Source organism: Alosa pseudoharengus, unplaced genomic scaffold (genome assembly GCF_046254945.1).
Source record: "Alosa pseudoharengus isolate Yale_2024_CS ecotype anadromous, Long Island Sound unplaced genomic scaffold, YU_APseudo_1.1 YU_APseudo_1.1_scf_15, whole genome shotgun sequence".
In the NCBI taxonomy this organism is placed as follows: Eukaryota; Metazoa; Chordata; class Actinopteri; order Clupeiformes; family Clupeidae; genus Alosa; species Alosa pseudoharengus.
Genome location: NW_027468620.1, coordinates 13,663,083 through 13,688,539, shown reverse-complemented (window position 1 = coordinate 13,688,539; position 25,457 = coordinate 13,663,083). Strand labels below are relative to the sequence as shown.

Below are 25,457 nucleotides of genomic sequence, written 5' to 3'. Positions count from 1 at the left end.
AAAGAAGAGTCTTCCTTGGTTTGTGTTTGGCATGATGGTGATGATCTTCACTGGTTTTCATTGTTTTTGTCCTAGCCGTTTTTGCTTCGTCTGTGACATTTGACCTATTGACCTATTTGACCATGGGAAAGGAGAAGCTTCACATCAACATTGTGGTCATTGGCCATGTGGACTCTGGCAAGTCCACCACCACTGGCCATCTCATCTACAAGTGTGGTGGAATTGACAAGAGGACCATCGAGAAGTTTGAGAAGGAGGCTGCTGAGGTGGGACTTTACAACTGGGGACATATTTTTTTGCCCATTACACCGCTTATTATATAGTTTATATAGTTTTAGTTATATTTGGGACTGGGTATAAGTGGGCTTAACATGCTTAACTGAGAAATATTTATACTGTATGTTATAAGGAACAGCATATGTTGATGAGACAAATATATTATCCATTAAGGAAGATGTTTACAATGTTTTACAATCTGTCATTAAAGCCTTTGTAACGCCTGTATAATTAAAAAAAATATATGCAATTAGTAACAAAATTATTCATACCCCTTCCGTTGTCGTTTGTTGTCCAGATGGGCAAAGGCTCGTTCAAGTATGCCTGGGTGTTGGACAAGCTGAAGGCTGAGAGGGAGCGTGGCATCACCATCGACATCTCCCTCTGGAAGTTTGAGACCAGCAAGTACTACGTCACCATCATCGATGCCCCCGGGCACAGGGACTTCATCAAGAACATGATCACTGGCACCTCTCAGGTAGACTTTGCCCTCGGAATCATTACATAACTCAGTCTGCCTATGTACCCACATTTCACACCTCTCTACATGCAACGAGAAGTTAACAATTGTTGAATTAAGTTGATTAACATTCAACTTTATTAAAGGTACTCTAAGCGATGCTGGGTAACGTCACTTCTGTTGACTTTCAAACAAAAGAGAGTGCCTGCTCGCTACTTCCTCCCCCTCCCTCCCGTGCAATTGAAACTCTTCTAAATGTGCATCTCGTCTGTGATTTGCTGAAACAGTTTATGTTTGAATTAGCATAGTAGAAGTTAAGATAATTTTTTGTCTAAATGTTACCATGGATGCTCATGTTTTTGCTTTTTATTTTGACACCTAAATGTTTTTAGAGGTGCTCTAAGCGACGCCACACGTTTTTTAGGCTAAACATTTTATGGCACTTACTGCAAACATCACCTAACCAACCGCTAGCTGTCTGTGTCCTGAATACACTGTAAAAAAACACAATCTCTGTGGACAGCCCAGGCTCCAAAAACGGCAACAAAAACAACCTGGGCAAACCTAGCCCATAAAAACACAAACTGTTCCAGCAAATCACAGACGAGATGCACGTTTAGGAGAGTTTCAATTTCACGGGAGCAGCACGGGAGGGAGGGGGAGGAAGTAGCGAGCTAGCTCTCTGTTTTGTTTGAAAGTCAACAGAAATGATGTCACCCAGCATCACTTTAAGCACCCAGAGCACCTTTAAGCATTTTATATGCAAAATGTGTACTCTTTCCCTCTCTCCTTAGAATGTTCTATTAATATAACTCTCTGTGGCATGGCGTGTTCTCTCCCAGGCTGACTGTGCCGTGCTGATCGTGGCAGCTGGTGTGGGCGAGTTCGAGGCGGGCATCTCCAAGAACGGGCAGACTCGCGAGCACGCCCTGCTGGCCTACACGCTGGGCGTCAAGCAGCTGATCGTGGGCATCAACAAGATGGACTCCACCGAGCCCAACTACAGCCAGAAGCGCTACGAGGAGATCGTCAAGGAGGTCAGCACCTACATCAAGAAGATCGGCTACAATCCGGACACGGTGGCCTTCGTGCCCATCTCTGGCTGGAACGGCGACAACATGCTGGAGCCCAGCCCCAACGTAAGTGCTCCCTGAGTGTCTGATTACTGGCTTTATGCATGTGTGTGTGTGTGTGTGTATGTGTGTGAGTGAGACCATTTTCTTTTCGGAACCCAAACCACCTCTAGTAGTTGTGTACTGTAGCAATTTACTTGTAAACTTTTTATCTACTGTAAATCCATATTTGTATCTGTTGAAAATCCAAATGATGCCAGTAATTGCTATCCTGTCTGCAGTGCATGGCCATCATTTAGGTATAGTGTGAACCATTGTAGGATATGTAAATCTAATTCTGGAGATGATACCTTCATTACCTAATGTATTATGCAATGATAGACAATGCTCGCTGTGTGAATTGTTTTGCACGTTGTTGTTGTCATGGTGACTGAATACCACCATCTTGCTCTCGCTTCTCAGATGACTTGGTTTAAGGGCTGGAAGATCACCCGTAAAGATGGCAGTGCCTCTGGGACCACTCTGCTAGAGGCCTTGGACGCCATCCAACCCCCCAGCCGACCCACCGACAAGCCCCTGCGTCTGCCCCTCCAGGACGTCTACAAAATCGGAGGTGAGGACAACCACCAGAGGGCAGACTAGACACTGGCTGACGCAATCGGGTATAATCAGAACACAGACAGACAGGCCCAGAATGGGCTTAATTTGAGTGATAGCAAACATTAACTGATTCACTTCTGAGTCTGACTAGAGGAATGTTAAACAGCTAAAACTGATCAGAGGTGGCTTGAATTACTTATAGAAAGTTACTGATTGATGAGGCTAATTTACACTATCTTGGGCTTTAAATATGTTTTATAGGTTTAGGGATGTGTGACGAGGTGAAAAAGTTTGAATTTGAAGAAAAAGTTTGTTATTTTCATTCTGGGGAATTCATAACTGCATTCATAACTTTATCATGTGATCTCATAACTTTATTACGTGATCAAGGGAATTATTACATGGTAAATGTAGTCCACTGTTTTAACTGCCAGACAATCTGATCAGGAGAGCACTGCCCATATTTAAATCTGTCAGCTCTGTTGCTAGGCACCTTTTTTAGATACTGTTGCAGAGCTCTTGCAGAAAAGGCTCACGCGATCACACTTAACATTTATGAACTGAATTTCACACAGATATCCAGAGCAGTAATGTAGAATCACACATGCGCAGGTATTGGCACTGTGCCAGTGGGCCGTGTGGAGACGGGTGTCTTGAAGTCTGGCATGGTGGTGACCTTTGCCCCGGTAAACGTGACCACTGAGGTCAAGTCGGTGGAGATGCACCACGAGGCCCTCTCCGAGGCCCTACCTGGCGACAACGTGGGCTTCAACGTGAAGAACGTGTCTGTCAAGGACATTCGCCGTGGCAACGTGGCTGGCGACAGCAAGAACGACCCACCCCAGGAGGCTGCCAACTTCACCGCTCAGGTGAGCTCCATGGCAATAGTGATGTAATTATAATACAATGTATATATAATAATACTTTTGCCTTACTGCTGACATAGTGCATTCATACAGTAGGTTGAGAAAGATTAGTGATTAATATAAATTGCTGCACTGGTTTGGTGTGGATAAGAGCTTATACCCAAGATGAGAACAATACCCCAGACTGACAAAACTCAACATGGTACATTCCCTCGTTCTCACTATGTATATGCTTACAGTGTGTGTCTGTCTGTGTGAACACAGGTGATCATCCTGAACCACCCTGGCCAGATTAGTGCTGGCTATGCCCCGGTGCTGGACTGCCACACCGCCCATATCGCCTGCAAGTTCGCCGAGCTCAAGGAAAAGATTGACCGCCGCTCGGGCAAGAAACTGGAGGACAACCCCAAGTCCCTGAAGTCCGGTGATGCCGCCATTGTGGACATGATCCCTGGGAAGCCCATGTGTGTGGAGAGCTTCTCCGAGTACCCTCCCCTGGGTAAGTGCCTCAGTACAGCGGCCTGTCATAGCCAGGCCAGGTTACTGGCCAAATGTAGTTCTAACCTTTACAAAGCTGTAACCCATATTTCATTCCTTTAAGTTCAGTTTTATTTAAAAACCCAAAACGTTTTAGCCTTTTTTACATGTCCATTAGCTATTTATAATGTGTTACAAGACATAGCACGAGCCAAATAAGCAACCAATGCCATGACTAAGCGATTCATGGTTTAGATTGGAAGGATGCTAGTTGAGGTTTCAGAATAATGAATTAGAACAGCCTGTCGTTGTTGCGTTACAACGGATGGAACCCAATCCTGACTGGGTGGATTGGAGAAAATATTTCACCTGAGGATGCATCTGCTCATTTAGGGTTGTAGAGGAAGACTGTGACAGTGGCAGTTATGCATGGTTGGTTGTATGCATTTTAACTACTGATCTATACTTAATATACTTTACTTTATAACTAATGTTATAGTTATACCTTATAACTAATGTTAAGAAAATAGACCAAAATAGATCAGGTGTAGATCACACCCAAGTCATACAGCGCAGAAATCATTAGCCTACGGTCATTGGGCAGCGTGTCATCTTTTGATTGATCGTCTTGATTAAGTTTCACCCCCTTCTGTCTCTGCCAGGTCGCTTCGCCGTGCGTGACATGCGTCAGACCGTGGCCGTGGGCGTCATCAAGGGGGTGGAGAAGAAGGCCCCATCTGGCGGTAAGGTCACCAAGTCCGCGCAGAAGGCTCAGAAGGTGAAATGAATGTTGTGCTTAGCTGCCAACTCCAGAGCCACCCATGGCAGAGCAGAGGTCACCCAACTCCACCCTCCCGTCGGCTGCTTCAACTCCATCATCAGAGACTGGTTAATTGTTACAATGCATCGCAAAAGCATCAGGAGGAAAAAAACAAACAAATCCAAAAAGTCTGAGCACCGGTAAAGACACCACACGCAAGTCTCCCTAAGACATCTCACCCCTCAACAAAATGTGCTGACTTTCAACGAAACTTTGCAGTCCCATTTGCGTTCTGTCTTTAGCTTACCACTAGTTCTAAGTGTGCACAGTGAAATGGGGTTATTGACCTTGAAAAACCATGTGTGATTTTAAAAAACGAACCGGGAGGTGCTTTAAGTAATACAGATGTCTCTCCCGCTCTCTCTCTGGAGTGCAGTCTTAGTAAAGTTCTTCCGCTGTTGTCTTCGCTCTTAGTGTTCATTTGCAGTTAACGATCAAGTGCTCAGTCTCAACTGATCTCTACTGTACTTTACAAAAACAAAAAGAACAATCCAAATGTTAACTGATGCCTACCAGGCAGTATCTTAACGAGATTTTAAAAGAAATACTGTGTGAGACACATTTAGCTTTAAAATGTATAGAAATTGTTGTGTATAAAAGTGACATTCGTGCAATACTCTCTAAATTTGTCCAATTGCCGGCATGTGAAGTTTCCATGCACCGAATTGTTCAGATTTTCTAGCACTTTTGATTGGCGTTACGCTGACTCTGCACCAAGCACTTATTGACTTTGATTGGCATTAGCTTTCGCACCTTATTGTTCATAAACTCAAAAAGCTTTCATGTCATATTAAAGATGTTTAAAACCAAACAGTGTGTACTCTTTTTCCTAGGCTCTGATTGCCAGCAATCAGTAAGCTGGTATAGCAACAAGCAAATGAGTAAACAAACACGTCATTCAACTTATGACTACAGATTTTATTATGCAAGGTATATTCTCATTAAAGAGAGAAAGAACCGTTATTAAGAGCGATAGTTTTAACTGTGCTATTAGGCCACAAGGTGGGATTAGAAACATCCTAATTTGTGCTGCAGTCCATAGTGAGTTATATTCTCATTACACAGAACCGTTATTACAGTTTTGTGCCACTGTTTACACACATTTTCAAAACTCACACACAAAACCCACTATTGCTCAACACAAAATGCCTCAAATCTCCATTCAAAATGTCAAACACATCTCTAAAGCAAACATTCGCCTCACATTATAAACACTATTCTCATAATGTGTGTGAGAAGGCGCATAACCAAAGATTTTTTATCTGATGGCTCAGGACAGATAATCATGGTATGGTATGGGACAAAGATTCATCACATGCATGTCTTTTCTTGTGCAATCATAATGTCTGTCCTGGACTGTTATGTTTGCCCTGATTGGTTCTTATGGCCTAGGATCAATGGTGAGCCAGGGTAGACACTCATGTGATGACCCAGGACAAAGGTAACATTATTATGACCATCGCGCTAGTGAATGTTTCGTCAGAGTTGTTTTTTTTCCGGATTTCTTTTTTCCTTCGGTAATTTTGTGCCAATGATTCCTGGGACACTGAAAAGAGGTGTGTAGCCCCAAAAGGATGACACGGAACCATTGTTTTTCGTTTTGATCCGTCACCCACCCGCCGCACCGGACCCCCAATAAGGATGATAGGGTGGGCACAGTTTTCTGTGAATATATCGAGAACCATAGGGCCTAGGATGACCAATTGTTTGTTTTTATACAGAAATGCTCTTTCATGTATAAAAACATACAGTAGGCTGTGCTGGGTTAATTGAGTGGATGTTATTGTAGACACCTACATTGAAATCAAAAAGGGGATCCCAGGGCAACTGAAGTTCCTCCAATTGTGCAATCTTGAAGTCAAGTCAGCAGTTTTTTTGGCGCCAAACATTCACCAACGGAAATCAAAGATGTTGAGCTTTCTTTCCATGTTTCCATGCACTATGCCATTTTGGTCTCCTTTTCTGGCATGTTCATTTGATGTTTTAACCAATGAGTACATTAACCATTTTAATTTTACATACAATATATTTATCTGACACTGTAGACCTATGTGCTTGAGTTCAGATTCCGAGATGGTATGCTGAGGATTGAAATGGTGTTGGTGTGCTTCATTGCCCTGTTTATGAATATACTGTATGTTGTGATTTATTATGCTGGGCAAACCAGAGACACCAATGCCCCTTCTCAACACAGCAAGCTGATGATGAACACATTAGATTGTAACTGATGATTTAAAAATACTGTAGCCTATTGTTGATGTATATTGAGACTGTAAGTATGTTCATCATCATGATGTAGAGATTAATCACTGTATGCCATACCATGTATGCAATCCAGGGATGTAGTGGAGGCTATATGCAAGTATTTGTTCAGCGCCGTTTACGCACTTTGTGAATTTCGGAAATAGCTTACACACCTCTAAATTGTGTTTATCCTCCTTTAAATAGCATACCGTTCTTAAACAATTGTAAATTAAGCTTATATCGTTTTTATGTTGCGCAACAGTTTATCCATATTGCGTTGCATTATGGTGTCAGTGACCAGCTGTCCCTACTATTGATTATGCCAGAAAACGGCCTCGACTACAACCCCAAAGTAAATGAGATCCATAAACAATACAAAACTTCCACAAGATTTGCATTAGGCCTACTCTATTTACCAATATCAATAATGTACTATGCATGGGTAGCATACTAATGAGGAAGGTGGGACATGTCTCATGTCATGGTAGATCACATTCTCAGGGTTTAAGCTTTCATATAAGTTGTTACAATTCCTGCAAATGGCTATATGGATCTGTAGTTTTTTTGGGGAGGCAAGAAAATACAGACCAACAGGGTGGAAAAGGACTGCAGGGCCATACAGTCCCTGAGGTTTGGACTGACATATTTAATTTGTCACTAGCCCAGGCGGCTGTCCCCGCGTGCTTTAAAACCACCTCCATCGTGCCGGTGCCAAAACACTCCACTGCAACAAGCCTTAATGACTTTCGTTCAGTTGCACTCACCTCCATCATCATAAAGTGCTTCGAGAGGCTGGTCCTGGCCCATCTCAAGACCTGCTTACCACACTCACTGGAACCCTTCCAATTCGCCTACCATCAGAACAGGAGCACTGAGGATGCCATCTCTACGGCACTTCACTCTGCCCTGTCCCACCTTGACAATCGCAACACCTATGTGAGAATGCTGTTCATTGACTTTAGCTCAGCATTCAACACAGTCATCCTCTCCAAACTGATCACGAAACTCAGTGAACTGGGCATCAATACCTCCCTCTGTAACTGGATTCTGGACTTCCTAACCAACAGACCTAAGTCTATTATGTTAGATAATCACACCTCAACCATCATCCTGAACATCGGTGTACCACAGGGATGTTGCTGACTGAGCCCTCTCCTCTACTCCCTCTTCACCTACCACTTCACACCTGTACATGGCTCTAACACCATTGTCAAGTTTGCAGACGACACTACGGTGATTGGTCTCATCAGCAACAACGACGATGAAACAGCCTACAGGGAGGAGGTCCAGCACCTTACATCGTGGTGCACTGACAACAGCCTGGCTCTCAACACCAAAAAGACCAAAGAGCTCATTGTGGACTTCAGGAAGTCTAAAGCTGGCACACACACCCCCATTCTCATCAATAGGACTGAGGTGTAGCGTGTCACCAGCTTCAAGTTCCTGGGTATTCACATCTCTGAGGACCTCTCTTGGACCCTCAACACCTCTACCCTGATCAAGAAGGCTCACCAGCATCTTTTCTTTCTGAGGAGAAGGTCCACCTGTCTCCCCAGATCCTGGTGAACTTCTCCCGCTGCACCATCGAGAGCATCCTCACCAACTGTGTCACAGTTTGGTATGGCAACTGCTCTGCCCACAACCGAAAAGCACTGCAGAGGGTGGTGAAAACTGCCCAATGTATCACTGGTTCTTCACTCCCCTCTATCGAGGCCATCCAGGGCAAGTGATAATTGCGTAAGGCGCACAGCATCATCAAAGACTGTTCTCACCCCAACCACAGACTGTTCTCCCCACTACCCTCCGGGAGGCGTTACAGGTCTCTAAGCACCCGAACAAGCAGGTTCAGAGGAAGTATATACAGTATATCGATATTATTCTTACTACTATTATATTGTTACTGCTACTACATTGCACATATTTGTACATGTTGTTCATACATTGTTCATATCACATAGCCATATTTATTCTGCTCTTTGAAGGGAATATTTTGTATTCATATTTTATGTGAATGGTTTAATGATTCAAGTCTTTATGACTTGAAGACTGTATAGTTCTTATGGTCATTTGTGATTGTGTACCCATGTGTACCCTGTGTGTGTGTCTTTGGTCTGTATGCAGTGTATCCATTGTTTATGCTTTTTGCCCATCACCAAGGTGTGAATGTTTGTAGAACAGCATGTGTCCAAGCCTCTGAAGGACTTCCCAGGAAAGGGGGTAGTTTTAATTAAAAGATAATAGAAGCTGACCAGACCTGATGAAGGCCTAATCCTCATCCTCCCTTTCTATTGCATATTCAAACTGGGTTGGACCTAGAGGTCACTCCTTCTTTGTGTGTATCTTTAAATATGGTCTCTGTTAGTCAGAGAAAGAAGAGAATATTGAGAATCTGGTGAAACCCATGATGGGGTGACACAAACATGTACTTTTCTCCCTTGAGGGGCACTAGGCCCCTCATTGAAAAGAATAAAGCCTGGATTCTGACCTGCATCATCCTGATTAAGTCTCAAGAGAAATATGGTAGTAAAAAATATACTATCATCTTATAAAGTAGCCTAACTGCTAACACACTGCACATACTCATATCTAATTATGACCGCCGCGCAGCGAAGCGGCGGTCATATAGGTTTAGTCAGATTTTTTTTTTTTTTTCTTTTTCGCATGTCCAAATTTCCGTCAATGAGTCCCAGGACACTGAAAGACCGGGGTAGACGAAACTTGGTGGGCATGTAACCCCATATGGATAGCATGGAACCATCGTTTTTCGTTTTGATCTGTAGCCCCCCCGCTGGACTGCACCCCCCGAAAGGAGGGTAGGGCAGACACAGTTTTCTGTGAATATCTCGAGAACCGTAAGGTTTAGGAGGACCATTTTTTTTTGTAAGTTGATCTCAAGTGGCCATGTCAACCCATTCCATAACCACTCATTTCATGTATAGCGCCACCTAGTTAAACACAAAAAAGTAAAAATGAGGTGTTGTAATCGCAGGTATCTGTGACCTAACATAGTCAAAACTGCACGAAATTGGAAGTGTAGGATCATTATGACACCCTCTGAATGCACGCCAAGTTTCGTGGAATTCCGTTCATGGGGGGCCACACAATAAATTAATTTATGTTACTATACACCAACTGGCCTGTAGGTGGCCGGAGACAGTTTTCTGTGAATATCTCGAGAACCGTAGGGCCTAGGAGGTCCACCTTTTTTTTGTATGTTGATCTCAAGGGGCCATGTCAACCCATCCCATTACCACTTATTTCATGTATAGCGCCACCTAGTTAAAAATTAAAAAGCAAACATTTTGGTGTTTTCATCACAATATCTCTGGCTGACATGGTCAAAACTGCACGAAATTGAAAGTGTAGGATCATTATGACATCCTCCGAATGCATGCCAAGTTTTGTGTACTTTCGTTCATGGGGGGCCTTACAATAAAATAATTTATGTGTACATTTAGTGACGTACACCAACAAGGATTCCCGGGACACTGAAAGACCGGGGTACACAAAACTTGGTGGGCATGTACCCCCACATGGATAGCATGGAACTGTCATTTTTCGTTTTGATCTGTAGCCCCCCCGCTGGACTGGACCCCCCGAAAGGAGGGTAGGCCAGACACAGTTCTCTGTGAATATCTTGAGAACTGTAGGGCCTAGGATGACCATTTTTTTTCCGTATATTTGCCTCCAGGGGTCATGTTAACCCATTTCATGTGCACACATGTTCACAAACAGATACACACGCACACACACACACTCTCACACACACACACACACACCCACACACATAACATAAACATAACACAAACAATCAAGAATTTCTCAGAATTATGAACAGGCAAGATGGAGGTGGGGTTGTATAAAATGAATTTTACATGTGAAATCTATGAACTAATCATGTTTTGGGACTTGTTGTCTAGCAGATACCAGTGAGAATTGAGTGTGGATAATGCAATTTAGTGAGACAGTTAGAATCATATAGGCCTTTCAGCGTGATTTCTTTTTGTGGAAAAAATGTGGACTGGGCGGCGGTCATATTTTGTACCGCTCTGCGGTACATCTAGTTTATATTACTCTAAACCACTTTCTGTAAACCAACTGCATACTACTCTCTAAACTGTACTATATTTCTTGTCCTACCTCACTACCTGTCTATACATTTTATATCACATTGCACTTTTCTGCTTATTTGCACTTCTGGTTAGACACACACTGCATTTCATTGGCTTTGTACTACTCTGCACAATGACAATAAAGTTGAATCTAATCTAATCTATTATATAACTACAGAAAACAAATGTAGTTTCACTATAGATTTATTTCCCTGACTAAAGGAAGTGTACCCTAGTCTATCAAAGCAATAAAGATAAAGTTTTTAGCATTTTATAGTTTATATTTATTGAGGAAGTTGATTACATTGCATTGGGGACATGCTGAATTGAACGCATACCACAGAAAAAGTGCCTTTTAAGTTATTTATGTTAAAGCAATAGAAAACACCTAAACAGATCAAATTGATTTGTTATTAATATTTGTCTAATTTTATTAAAGAATAAGAGTAAGGAAATCATTGGGACATGTAAATTTGATCCAAAACAGGAAATCACCCATATATTATTTTATTATAGGTAGTCTGTCTAAGATTTCATATTTCTTATTATTTTATTTATTTCATTAGGCCATTCTGACATGCTTACATCCTGATATTTTTCTGTCTTTAGTGATTTAAATCAAAGATTCTAGAGCGCTACGCGCAAGATGGATTTCTGCCTGGAAAATACGTTGGATATGTTGAAGTACGTTCTATGACTCTATGGGCGCCATTTTAATAAGCTCAGGTGTCGTCACAGACGCTGGCTACCGTGGGAATCCTATGGCGCTGATCCTATAATGTTATCAATAGTTGTTCTTTAAAGCTGGATGTTGAAATTACGACAAAACCCAATAGACCACACCATGTCTAGACCAGTTAAATATATTGTATAAAGACAATGTCGAATTATTTCCGAGGGTAAATTAGGCTAGGGCACTGACATCTGTCCATCATCCACCAAAACTAAGTTCAATAGGCCTATGTTTGGGATATAGCGTTAATGTAATTTCGTTACTTTGTTGGGAAACGAAGTTTAAACCTCGTAGTGCATTCATTTCTGATATCGCAAGATTCTGATGAACTTTAGTTTTGAAACATCGCTATTTTCCTTAGCCTGCTGTCATTCATCTAGCTAAAAGCCACCTCCGTCATAGCCTATGCTACAATGTTGCCATGTTCTGAACGTCTGCATTTTACAGCTCAGATGCAACGTGACAGTTCATTTAAACTTCACAACGAGCTCGGCGAATTAATATACAAGTGTGATAGCCTACGGCCAACAAAATTGATCTACTTCATAGGTGTGCAAATAACATAGGCCTACGGTTAATGGTCGTTCTAAATTACGTAGGACAATGGGGAATTCAACCAAGCAGTGGAATAATATTGTGTAATATTTATTTCACAAACAACAAAAGATGGGTAGGCTATATCACGTAAAGGTTCACTGTTAAAAATCACAACTGTGTAAAACAGAATGCCACCAAATATTTTTGCTGAAAACTTGAAACAATGAAATGAGTGATAGGCTTAGGCTATAAGGGCACACAGCGCTTGGGACCATGCGATGTGGTCAGGATACACACCGGTAGCCTATACCATGGCCCGCCGCCCGCCTGATTACAGAAATGTACCCACCTCTTTTTTTACTACACCCCTGATGCCATTCGGCGAATGGAAATAATCTGCCCGATCAAGTTTGAGAGTGCGGCCCCGCCCTCTGCTTTGCTTATACGAAAAAACGCCAGGCATACTTTTTCACTACCTGTTTCGCATGAAGAGAACAGCACTATGTCGGGCAGGAAGATATCTCCCAAATGCCAAAAAAAAAACCAAACCGAGCAGAAGGACCCTAAACGCACCGACTCTCAACGTACTCCAACTCAAGCAAAGTCTTCGACACGGACACCTGGGGCAAAGGCACAAAGTGCAAAGTGTGACAGAGGAGCACGCGGAAAGAGCCCTGTAAGAAGTGTGATGGTACCAAATCCACCTGCAGTCAGTGGAAAAGGGGCACACCGCAAGAGTCTGGAGCCAAAGCGACCCCCTGGCGCTGCTGAGAGTCCACGCGGCAAGTCACCTCCTCCACATATCAGAAGAGGCTGCAGTAGAGATGATGATCTAAGCAGAGGTCTTCAGAAGACGGTGGACCAACTGAAGATCAGAAGAGATGCAAAGAGCAAAGCCGCGAAAATAAAAAATGACGTCGTTGCGAAGATCAGAACTCATCTGGAGAAGTCTAGGAATTTTAAGGAAATTACGCTTTTACCAACCGGTAGCTACTTCGAAAATCTCAAGGTAATTGTTTGAGACCGCCCATCTCATTAGGTTCTCATCTAGTTGTTGTTTTTGCTGCCTTCAATAAAATGGAGACCATAGACTACTATAGAGTTCCAACATAAAGTTTTTTGTGTACAAGGAGGCCCGAGATCGAGCGCAACAAATCCCTTGGCGATCAATAATAATAATAAAAAAAATCCACCAAAGCATGGATTTTGGACACGGGGATGGAGTCATGGCGACATAGGTTTAGGCATATAGCCTACTTCTTTGAGAGGGAATATGCACCCATCACTGGCACTAACAAGAGAAGAGTTAGCCTAATGCAAGTCCATTATATTTCTCGGCATGGTTTTTAGAAGTTATTTAATGGTAAGAAAAAATAAGTTAATTTTGAAAGATTAAAGTCAATAAAAGTCTGGGAATGCTTCAGGAGCAATAAACCAGACACGAGTATAGTCGTGGAGCGCTTGCTTATAAGCGCATCAGTTATATATCTTATCAGTAGCCTAATATCTTCTGTCAAATGAACACACTTACCGACATGGATATAGCGCCATGTTATCCATGAATAAACTTGTTGGTTTTTCTGAGAAATGGCCATCACCCAAGACCACCCGTAACACCTGTAAATTACCTCACTGGCAACAGACCTCATGCTTTTTTTTCAACTTTTATTTCTCAAATGTTATGATTTGATTGTGAAACAGAATATATTAATTTTGTACATGTTGTTTGCATTGACTGTATGGTATTAGTACAGTGTTACATTAAATGTCCCATCAACAATTGAAATACACAGACAGTGTGCATGCTCTAACCTGTTAACATGGGTGCCGAAATGAAAACGGACAGGTAACGCAGCTGACACGCAGTTGCCATGCATCCAATGTGAAATGGCCGTTAGTGCTTTTGATCACACCTGCTTTACGCACGTGCACTCTTGTTTTCGAAAGCGGGGATGATGCTGAAGCACCGTCTCACTTCATTTTAAAGTTTCTAACTGCTTCTAATCATTTTGTTTTTGAATTCCAGATTAGTAATCCCGACGAATTCGATGTGATGTTCACAACCTGTGTAAAAAGAGTAGATGTAAAGCCTTTTGGCTCAGATGGAGCCTATTACAGCGTGACGTTTAAACGTCATCCACAGAAACATGTCCTGGACGACTTCCTCTCCGAAGATGATGTTCTGTGCGCCAGCCTCATGATGACCGAGTTTCGACGTGAAGTAAAAACAGCTATTAAGAATATACAAAGTAAGTGATGTCAGTAGAGTTTAAAAACCTGCAAAAAACGTGGCCAAAAACAATGCTTTGCATGCACTGTAATTCGAAGGGTGGGTTGCATGGATCAGAACAGTAAGGCCTACAGTGGGCCTACAGAAACCAAAAAGCTGGCTACAGCTCGTAAACCTTATGATACTAGGCCTACAACAAAATAACCTTCTAATTCTAAACTATCGACATCGTAGCCCATTTCGTCAGAGGGTCTATGTTGTACATGCAATTCAATGGCATTCGTGTGTTTTCGCAGTTGAAGGCAACTTAAAGATGGAGCCCAAGAAGCCTAAATCTCCAGCTGTGACACTGACACTGAATGTGGACAAAAAAGAGATTTCAATTGATATCGTCCTCGGTATCGAGGTCGGAGGCAGATGGCCGCTGTGTGCGGAAGATGGTATGAAAATCGAAAAATGGCTGAGCAAGAAGGTGAAACAAGATCTTAAGTTCAAGCCTTACTATCTGGTTCCCAAACACGAAGGGTCTGCAAATAAAGAAGAAGATGGAGTTCTTGCAAAAGGTAGCCACACTTATTTACGCATTTAAACCCAGCGGCCATATTTAGTATGGCCACAATTCTAATGTTTGTTATATGGAATATTTAGACTATGTAAAACGACGCAATTCTGATGCATCCCAGACAACCATGTTATGACACATAGGCCTATGTGTCTGTATCTTAGCTATAGCCTACATTCAAAGGTTAAGAATAAGTAAATACATTAAGAATTTTCAAGAATATTAGTTGTGACATCAGTTATTTAACACAATTATTTCATTATCCAAGTAAGTTTTGTTCTTTATAACTGAACATTCATAATGTACCGTCTTAACTATCCAAAATGTGAAAAAAAAAAAAAAAAAAAAATCACCTACAGTTCAACGAATGTCAGATCAGCTCGTGTCAACATCTGCCCTCATGGCTGAAAATAAAAATGGGCCTACCGCACTCCAACCTATTCACTTTCATTTCACACCTCTTCAATGATGACGTTGATCAGCAGAAAAGAGAAGTGGTTGGGATGAAATTTCAAATGCTTTAAAAAGCAACACTTTTTCATTTTACAGATGTCTGGAGGATATCCTTTTCTCACGTGGAGAAGTTCATCATGAAGAACCACGGCAAAGAGAAGACCTGCTGCGAGGAAAAGGGGCCAAAATGCTGCAGGTGGCAGAATATCGCAGATTTTTAATATTATGAAAACCAACCCATGAAATAGTTAATTAACTATTAATAACTTTTGCACATCTCCATAGAACATTTTATTGATTATTTTTGATTTCTCCTCCGTCCATCTACCCATGTACTTGATTGCCTAGCTTCTGCCCCCCCCGACCCCCGACCCCCATCCCCAACACACACACAAAAAACACACACACTTAGATCACTGTCATTACCTCACATACATACAGCACATTGCTTGCTACAGTAAGCCTCCTCTACATACTTGCTGCACACTGCCCCCCCCCCCTTCCCTACATACACAGCACATTGTCTTCAGGATCTTCTCCAACACACATCCTCTACATACTTACAGCATACTGCCCCCACCTACCCACACACACACACACACTACACACACACACACAGTCACTGCTCCACTCCCCTCCCGCCCACACACACACACACACATCTTCACTGTCATCACTCATACATACAGTACTCTGCTTGCAATAGTAAGTAAGTCTCTTCACCATATTTGCAGTACACTGCCCCCCCCTCCCCCCCATACACAGCACATTGTCTCATGAGGAAGCTTCTCCAACACACATATTGCACACTGCACTCTCCCCACACACACAGCACACTATCCCATCTCCCTTGTCATCCCCCCGACACACACACCAAGACCCCTGGCAGTTGGGTTAGCCCCTTGAGCCGTGGATCTGCCCAAGGTTTCTTCCTTGGTGAGGGAGTTTTTCCTTGCCCCTGTTGCTCTTGGGTGCTCCTTTTTGGTGCCCCATCCTCCCAATCCCAATCCTCCCCCACCTTTCTTATGCAGCCCTTGCCACTTAATCTACTAAACCCCTCTTCTACTGCACCCCCCCCCCCCCCCCATAAATGCACAAACAGGCTGACACCAGACTTAATTTCACTGCATTTCTTACTTCCAGTAACTATATGCATGTGACTATAAACTTCCTTGTATCCTTGTATAATAGACCTATTATTAATAATAGCCCTATTCACTGATGCCTTTGTCTTGGTTGTTTTACATCAATAATTGAAGGTTTTACCCAATTCAACTGCATGCACCAAGCGTGCACCAACATTATAGTAAATATTTCTGCGTTTTAGATTTAGCCTATAGGCCTGAGGTCAGCAAGACATCTATTTCAAAATAATGAGTGCCATGCCACTGCTTAATTTTGGTTTGGAGACGCATGGGACTCAATAAATGGGATAAATCAATATGAAATTATTCATGTCTACTTTCTGAAAGACTAACAAATGACAATTTTGGATTTATGCAGAAAGCCATGTCTGAAACTCTTGAAGCACCTTCTGGGAGAACTCAAGGCCAAACATGAGACTGAGCTGTCAAAGTTCTGCTCCTACCACACCAAGACCACCCTTCTACACGCCTGCACAGTACGAACTGAGGACAGTGACTGGAAGCTCTCCGATCTTCATGACTGCTTCCAGCTTCTACTGCAGGATTTTGTGGCACACTTGAAGCAAAGAGAGCTCCCAAACTTCTTTATCCCCAAGCATAACCTCCTTGGCTCAGTCAGTGCTGAAAGCTGCAGGAAACTTGCCGACTACATCGAAAAGGAGCGCAACAATGGGTTCCCAATTTTTTCAAAATGATGTAAAGGACTAGCCAATAAAATTTTTGGATTTGTACTGTGATGTTTACATATATTTATTGTTTATACTTACTTAACTTAAGTAACCAAAATTATTCAATAAAATTCACAATTGATAAGACAATTTTTTCTTCAACGATTCGACTGTGGTTGATTTTATTTGAACAAGGCAACAAAAAATGATTTAAACGGATTTCCAAAAAAGTATAACTAAGTTAAATAATACGTTGCCATTACAAGGAAACAAAACACCTGGAACATTGGATGTCTAGAAAAACATAGACACTTGACTTTGTGGGGACATTAGCGTATTAGAGGTTCAAGGGTAACCACTCTAAAAGTGTCCACAGTTCAGCAACCTAGAACGATACCAATTAACCCGATAACCGGGCAACCTAATACACTGTGGTTTGCATCATAGGAATGAATGGATATAGGCAAAAACCGCTCAAACACATGATGCTGTGAATGACACCTGTAGATCAGATCCAGGTTAAATCTCTGTCCCTTCTCCCTCCTCCACGCCCTCCTCCTCCTCCTCTGCTCCCACCTCGTGTAGGCATCATGGCCCTCTCTCTCTGCTTTTTCTCAAACCGTTCTGCCATCAAGACCAACTCCTCTGGAACCTCCTAAAACACACACACACACACACACAGATCCATGAACCCTCAAATATGATCAGTGCTAACATGAGAAAGTGAAAGGGTAATCCCATCCAAGATCAACACTTCTTTGCGCCTTTTACTGGCAACACTCAGGGTTCCCACTCGAAGTCAGATGCAAAATTCCATGACTTCTTCCCTGTCAAAAAGCCACCTGAATTTCCATGACTTACTATATAATGAATGGTACAATATACCGATCAATAATTCCAGGGCAGCCGTGTAGCGTTCAAGAATCTTTTACTTTTTTTTGAGAGGGAGATGAATAAATGGGCATTGAATAAACAAAGTGGCTCTACTCAAGCAAGCAGTACAGCTAATAACCGGATATACACCAATTCTGTGTGGAGATATTTGTATTAATGTATTTTGACATGGTAAACTGCTAAAAAAAAAAAAAAAAACTGATATTCCATGACTTTACCCCAAAAATTGTAAAATTCCCTGACTTTCCATGTCTGGAATAGACTTTCCAAAATTCCATGAAAATCCAGAAATTCCATGACCCGTGGGAACCCTGAACACTGTAGAAGTGTGGGTATCATTTATTCAGTAAGCACAACAGCAAAGAGTTTCAATGACCCTCATTTATCAACCGAGCGTAGGTCTGAGCGCAGAAATCATCTTAAGACGGGGTTCATGTGTGATTCATGAAACTTTCGTATCACTCCAATTCCAGCGTAAGAATAATGTTGATAAATGTGGTGGCTGGAAACAAGCATAATTTAAATATCACACCCATATGCTCGTTTTAAAGGCCTCGCCCCTAGCATTTACGTCATGGAGGTGGCATTATACCTCCAAAAGAGAAACATTTGTGACAAGAAAGCCTTTATGCAAGACTTTATTTTCTAGCAGTGCCTAGCAACTCTGTTTAAAGGCCAAAAGTACCATACCTGACCCGCTCTTTCCAGAATGTTGATCAGCTCCGCTGCCTTACTCCAGTCATCTCTCGTTACCAGCGTTACAGACACACCTGAGCGTCTACAGAGGGGTGAAACACACAGTTCAGGATAACAAATTCACTTTCATCATTCATCATTCTCTACACAATTGAGTTGGTCAAAACTTTTGATCAGAACTTAAAACATGTTTTCTATCTGTGGTCTGTTGTGAAAAGTGAGAGATTGTTTTTTCCGCCTTCATAAAGTGGCAAAGAGTAGAACTGTTTAGTCTTCAGATGAAATGAAAGTGTATCAAATATCTTTTCGATGCACTTCAGATTCATAACAAAGACATTTTGAGTGGTATGAAATCAGTGTTAAGTCATGCCACGTTTGCACTTTGTCAAGACATGGACTTTGCACTTGCACTTTTATTGTCTTGGACAGAAAAAAAGAAATCAGACAATGCACGAAGCACACTGGCATATTTAAATTACTTTTTTAATGATTAATTGTGATTGACTGGTTTTGTGGAACAAGTTAAACGAGATTCGTTGCACGAGGGGAGAGAGAAAGAGAGAGAGAGAGAGATACAGATTTTGCGGTCGGGCTTGCATGAGTTTAAAAACAGGCATGATATCACTGATTGAAAACGTATTACTGTGCGATCACAGCTCCTTATTCTCTCCCCCAACAGCCCTTCCCCACAGTTCTAGTAACAACTGCTGAACTGTCATGCAGCAGGTTTGCATAAGAGTGGGCACAACACAGACCCTTAATGAACATCTTACAGGGAAATCCAAGGCAACTAAATGTATCTAAAATAGGAGTAGTCTAAATAAATATTTTTCAATTATTCTCAATAAATTAGCATTGCTGCAACCACAACTGCTTTTGCTTACTTTCTGTACAACTTTATAGAATAAAAGTAGCCTAGCTTACTCTGCTGCTTGCAAAGTTGAGATCAAAAACAAACTTTTCACAGGGTAAGTTTATAGTTGTTGAGGTAACACAACACATGTCCGACATTGAATGTTTGCTCAATCTCGATGTAAAAAGAATTATGGAAGAGGAAAATATTTTCAGAAAAAAAACAAATCTTCAATTAGGGCATCAGCAAGCATAGAGGCAGGCACACACCATCCTACAGTGTAGTTGGCCTTTGTAATCACTTCACATTACATACATTACATTACATTACATGCTCTTTAAATTTTTACATTTCTGTGAGTGATTATTATGTATGTGAGACATGTGTGTATCATATATGTGTTTGTAGTGTTATGGTTATATAAGCTACTGGATGCCTAAAATTTCCCTCGGGATGAAAATAGAGTTGTGTTCTGAGGTGTGCTCTTTCAGGCTGTGCAAACGGTGAGCAAACTTTTCATTACCTTACCACCGAAAGAAATGCACGAGATGCATAGCTGCTATGAGGTCATTCTAGGTCATACCACCCAGCACTATTCATATCCATACCTTACATGAAGTTTTACACTCATAACCATACCAGCAACAAAGAGGGCGGGCCTGACTCATGAAACTAGTTTAGTTTGTTTTGTTATTTTGACACTGTCTCTTTTAAAGGAACTCACTCGCATCTGCAGATACCAACTCACACAAACAAAAGACCACAAACAAAGATTGTCAACACACTCGCATACACACACTCCTCACCCTGCTCGACCTGTGCGTCCCACGCGGTGAACATACTCTTCAATGTTCCGTGGAAAGTCAAAGTTGAAGACGTGTGTGATATCACTGACATCCAATCCCCTGGAGGCCAGGTCCGTGGCCACCAGTATACGCACATTACCTGCAACAGGCAGCACATAACATTACATTACTACCTCACATAGACGTTACATAGAAGGAAAGCAAACTTAAGACTAATTTATGCTTCTGCGTCAACTCAATGCAGTGGCTTCGCCGTTGCCTCTTCATCTTTTTCAGTTCTGCGTGTCCTGTGTCTGCATAGCTCACCACCAAAACAACGTTAAAATATTGTTATTTGTTTGGCCTTTTCATGCTTAGATTTTGTAAAAGTTAGAGAAATAGACACAGTATATTCCAATAACCTAGTGATTGTAAGCAGAAAATACACTTGAGGATATTTTTGTGGTGTCTGCCAGCCAGTTTATGTTAAGTTAGCAAGAGACTGTCCACAAAGTACTGCCTGCTGGCAAAGTGCGGATTTTAAAACTTTACTGACTAATAGACACAGTACAATCAGATAACCCCGTCATTGTAACCAAAAATATGTCTTAAGATTATTTGCAATGTTTCTCAGCGAACTAGCATGTTGCTACTACGAATAGTAGGTTGCTGAAACACACTGGCTACCAACACACAGGCCGAGTTGACCAATCAAAGTCCTTACGGTCGGAGTCACCTCGACGTGAAATGACAATTTTTTATAGTGCATAGTGCTTGAAGGGGGTACATAGTGATGCAGCTATACAAACTATAAACAGAAAGCGTACAGACAGTACACAAATTAGCACCTACGCATCTGCGTTATGTTAACCAAATAATGCCCAAAGACTTACGATATCATGGTAAAAATCAAACTCCTCAGTTGGCCAAAGAATTCAACAAATGACTCCTTATCTTAAAGATTAGTAACTGTAGATTTTGAATATCCAATAAAACCATTTTTCATTTTTTGGTAAACTTGACCCATTTCTGTAGTGACACGCACCATCTATTCACAGCATGAAACTGACATCATAACATCACATTAAAATGTTTTCAAGGAATATGAGGGCAACCCAGTAAAATAGCATATTCTTTAAATTGGTCTTTCATAACTATTAAACATAACATCTAATGTTTATCTCAGTATACAAATGGGTCACATTTAAGTAGGGGTGCAACGGTTCATGTATTCGTATTGAACCGAAACGGTACGGGCGTCTTTCAGAAATAAGAGATGCTGTAGGCCTATTTTCAGTTTTATAGCTGATTGTCTTATTTTGTTTACAAGTTACAGATAGAGTCTGGGTACTTATTGTACTGTTTAGCCTACATCTTACACACTTCAGGCTGTTGCAGATAGCTCAGGGAAGAGACTGTATGACACTAGGTCAGGGGTCGGGAACCTTTTTTGCCTGGAGAGCCACTTTTACCAAATTTTTTTTTTTTTAATCTCAGAAGAGCCACATAAAGACGGTTACAAGAAAAAGTTTAGATATTTAACGTACATTTACTTTCATTCAACAGAGGATTTTCAAATACATGTTCTACTACAGTAGTTTTAAAAGTAATGTGCAAGTAACTTGAAATGTCAAGTGGAATGACAGAAGTATAGGCCTTAGGCTTCCCATGTAGGCTAAACACCACCCCCTATTTTCCCAGTGTTCTTTGTATGTATGCAAAGTAACCTCATAGTTAACAACACAACACTCAATTTTCATGACATGACATGTCATTGGCGAAATTGAACATTAGGCCTACTGTACCAGAGATTAGATTTGGTGATGGCCTTGGAGTCTGGCTGGCTCATATTCAGTGAGGTGAAGTTTCATGCAAGAATTGAGGCTGTCATCATTTAAGGGCAACTCCACGCAAAACTGTCATATATCCATAACGCCAACATGGCATTGTGTTGGCGTTATGGATGTGACAGTTTTGCGCGGAATTGCCCTTAAACGTGAGCGCACGTTTTTCATATGTGAGAAAGATTTCTCATATGCAAGTGGAACCGAACAGGGTTAACACAGCAATACTAACTCGTTGCAGTGTGCGATATATAACGGGCAGTTCATTTCGCGTTTTCAGAATCAGTCTTCGGATGGAAACTTTCCCACTTCAGCCCGCTTGTGTTCGCGCTCGCAAGCTGTGGTCACTGACGTTTCCTTTTTGACATTTTCCTTATCTAGCCTACAGCAAGCGCACACATCAACAATAACAATTAAAGTGTTCTCGTTCATCTTTTTTTCTCTTCGCCATTTTCTTTGTTTTGGATACAACCGTTAGCTAGCTGATTTTTTAAGTAAAGCATCAGCGGGTGGAATGTTATCTCGGCACAGCATTGTCCAATAAAAAAACGCGTTTTTCATATCTGTACAGTACGTCGACGTAACCGTGAACTTCAGCGGTAGAGAACAGACATGGGATGGATTAAACTACGTGAACATATATTATATTTCGAACACTATTTTAACATTTTGATTTCAGTAGGTCCATTTTTAATTTAATACAGTACCAAAATTATTCATGACTTATTGAGTAAACAAATGGCAGGTTTGTCCGAGAGCCAGATGCAGTTCCCAAAAGAGCCACATGTGGCTCGCGAGCCGAACCGTGATGTCCGAACCGAGGTATGAACCGAACCGTGACTTCTGTGTACCGTTACACCCCTACATTTAAGTCAAACATGTTATGCCACAACATAACATAAAAAAATCTATCTACCCAGACTGCATTTTCCCTTCCATAGGCCAATTACTATTCATTTTCCTCATGCCATACCATCTCGGAAGTCCTGCAGGGCCTCCTCGCGGTCACACTGCTCACGATCCCCGTGGAGGGACTGCACAGCGGTGCCTCTTAGAGAAAGGTCACTGGAGAGGTCATCCACACTGGTGGGGAGGAGCAGGATGGAAAAATGAAAAAGAAAAACAAACACTCTCTCAAGAGTTATGACTTACACAAGAAACTGGGCTAGGTTACCAGCATAGAATGGATGAATGACAGAAAATGAGAAAGGTAAACCAACTACATTATTTGCATGAAGTGATAAACTGTTTGCACAAGAGATGACGTGTAATGACCAGCAGAAAAACTGGCACTGGCTGCCAGCCAGGAATAAATATGTTGAATGTCAAGTTATTATTAATTTTCCATTATTTGTTCTGAGGAAACCAAACAATGTATTTGATGGTTTGTGGTAGACCATCATTTAGGCATCAATCATTGCAGTTCTGAGGAAATAATGAAACAAGCTAATCATTTTCAGCAGGACAAACACAGAAGAACGTGAACTGTTGAGTAACTTCATTCCGCTAGCTGCTGTTAACCCCAGTGATGAATGACGTGAGAGAGAGAGATCAATGCCAACATTCTGGTTTTGGCAGCAATGATAACTTTCGAGTTCCTGAAAGGATGACATTTCCCGGAATATTACAAAAGGATAGGAAGTCTCATAAGTGTCTGCTGTAAGTTTCATGATGGGGGAGGGGAAGCAGAGATTGCCATTTTAAAGATGCATGGAGGGGGACAATAAAAAAAAAATGCCCCTGGCTTTAAGACAGGATTTTGTGGTGTGCCATTTCAGATCAGGATATCGCTTTTACAATTGGAATTGAAGGATTTCAGTTCCTCTTTCGTTTTCGTCAAGAGGGTGTGTTTTTTTTTTAAGTGCAGGTTCTGAAACTGAAAGGAGCGAGAGGGTGACATGCTCGTGCAAGCTGGACTCACTTGGCCTTTCTTCCCACAAAGATCAGAGCCTTGTCCTCTGGCTCCATGTTGCGGATGAAGTCAAACACGTATGCCTTCTTCTCCTCTTCCTGAACAAAGAGGACTATCTGCTGGACTGTGTTCACTGCCTATAGAGTAGACAGAAAGAAAGAAATAAAAAGAAAGGAAATGGAGGGAGAGGGAGAGAGAGAGTGTGTGAGTGAGATAAATGGTTGAATCGAGTGAGAAAGAAAGTTTGAAGGAAGCAGGGACATAAAATCAGGAGGGAATCAAAAATGAAAGAAAGAACGATAGAACAAAAGAGAAAAATAAGATGCATGTTTGCAAGTAGACTCGTCAGTTTAACCAAGATGGAGACAGAGCACATGTGTAACTTACTGCCAGATCTAGCGTGCCCACATACACCATCATGGGGTCCTTCAGGTAGGACTTGGCCAGACGCCTCACACCAGGTGGCCAGGTGGCACTGATGAAGAGAGAAACAAATACTTTCTAATTCATGTCCATTAACAATCATAACCATCAACAATCTAAGGATAAGATAAGTTTTTAATGTGTATACTGAAGAGTTAACTTAAACTGCATTATGCCTACTGAATCTGCATTGGTAGCCACACAGTGGTAGTACATTGTATAGTACCATTCACACTCAAGGTAAAAGCCAGGTTCTAGTGGTAATTTAATGATAGTGTTTGATGTGTTTAAGTCGACCCGCTAAAATTGAATCAGCAATCACTCTACCTGTGACCTAGTGCGATACACACTTTTTTCCCCTCACGCCGTTGTAGTGTTAAACATATACTCTTGTATGTATCTTTAAAATCAGAGCTTAGGGCACACATAGGATTCATGCATTATCATACTGGATATGTAACCATCCTACCTCTTTCTAACATATACCTCAGGTGGCTTTAAACACCATGTTCTATTCTCTACATCTAACTAACCTTTCATTTATCATGTATACAGACCTTACTGCCCTGTAACTGACCCTAGGCAGATGGGTCAGGCCCTTGAGTTATGGATCTGCTCGAGGTTTCTTCCTATATGGGAGTTTAGGAAGGCAATTCGAGGGAGTTTTTCCCTTGCCCCTGTTACTCATGGGCTCTCTGAATGTTTTAACACTCTTTAAAGCGCCATGAGACATGTGTAATGTTTTGGCGCTCTATAAGTGAACTTAAAGTGAAATTGAATTGTTTGAATCACAA

General features: G+C 41.7%; 3 protein-coding genes across 3 annotated transcripts in view; 2 read left to right on the top strand and 1 right to left on the bottom strand.

Moving 5' to 3' along the window:
- On the top strand, window positions 1-5,383 carry eef1a1a (eukaryotic translation elongation factor 1 alpha 1a). Its single transcript, XM_076285637.1, has 7 exons — window positions 1-266; window positions 575-754; window positions 1,579-1,875; window positions 2,272-2,422; window positions 3,022-3,278; window positions 3,540-3,774; window positions 4,415-5,383. The coding sequence occupies exons 1-7, from the start codon at window positions 123-125 to the stop codon at window positions 4,537-4,539; spliced, it is 1,389 nt and encodes a 462-aa protein (XP_076141752.1). The 5' UTR covers window positions 1-122; the 3' UTR covers window positions 4,540-5,383.
- Window positions 5,384-12,650: 7,267 nt separating this feature from the next.
- cgasa (cyclic GMP-AMP synthase a) lies at window positions 12,651-17,319 on the top strand. Its single transcript, XM_076285636.1, has 5 exons — window positions 12,651-13,207; window positions 14,225-14,447; window positions 14,725-14,991; window positions 15,540-15,639; window positions 16,947-17,319. Exons 1-5 carry the CDS (start codon window positions 12,701-12,703, stop codon window positions 17,281-17,283), a joined length of 1,434 nt encoding a protein of 477 aa, XP_076141751.1. The 5' UTR covers window positions 12,651-12,700; the 3' UTR covers window positions 17,284-17,319.
- Window positions 17,320-17,437: 118 nt separating this feature from the next.
- The window catches only part of ddx43 (DEAD (Asp-Glu-Ala-Asp) box polypeptide 43), a 28,488-nt gene continuing 20,468 nt past the window's right edge, over window positions 17,438-25,457 (bottom strand). The window contains exons 11-16 of the mRNA XM_076285635.1: window positions 24,628-24,715; window positions 24,250-24,377; window positions 23,302-23,411; window positions 20,506-20,644; window positions 18,841-18,928; window positions 17,438-17,911 (exon numbers count right to left, since the gene is read on the bottom strand). Coding sequence (XP_076141750.1) covers window positions 17,765-17,911; window positions 18,841-18,928; window positions 20,506-20,644; window positions 23,302-23,411; window positions 24,250-24,377; window positions 24,628-24,715 — 700 coding nt within the window. The 3' untranslated portion in view covers window positions 17,438-17,764. The remainder of the gene's footprint in view (window positions 17,912-18,840; window positions 18,929-20,505; window positions 20,645-23,301; window positions 23,412-24,249; window positions 24,378-24,627; window positions 24,716-25,457) is intronic.

What these genes read in the sequence shown, in the direction of transcription:
- eef1a1a (XM_076285637.1), top strand. Translation starts at nt 123, where the DNA reads ATGGGAAAGGAGAAGCTTCACATCAACATTGTGGTCATTGGCCATGTG. An exon ending in TTGAGAAGGAGGCTGCTGAG is followed by an intron (nt 267 to 574) that starts GTGGGACTTTAC and finishes TTTGTTGTCCAG; the next exon opens with ATGGGCAAAGGCTCGTTCAA. An exon ending in CTCCGAGTACCCTCCCCTGG is followed by an intron (nt 3,775 to 4,414) that starts GTAAGTGCCTCA and finishes TGTCTCTGCCAG; the next exon opens with GTCGCTTCGCCGTGCGTGAC.
- cgasa (XM_076285636.1), top strand. Translation starts at nt 12,701, where the DNA reads ATGTCGGGCAGGAAGATATCTCCCAAATGCCAAAAAAAAAACCAAACC. An exon ending in GCTACTTCGAAAATCTCAAG is followed by an intron (nt 13,208 to 14,224) that starts GTAATTGTTTGA and finishes TTTGAATTCCAG; the next exon opens with ATTAGTAATCCCGACGAATT. An exon ending in AGCTATTAAGAATATACAAA is followed by an intron (nt 14,448 to 14,724) that starts GTAAGTGATGTC and finishes GTGTTTTCGCAG; the next exon opens with TTGAAGGCAACTTAAAGATG.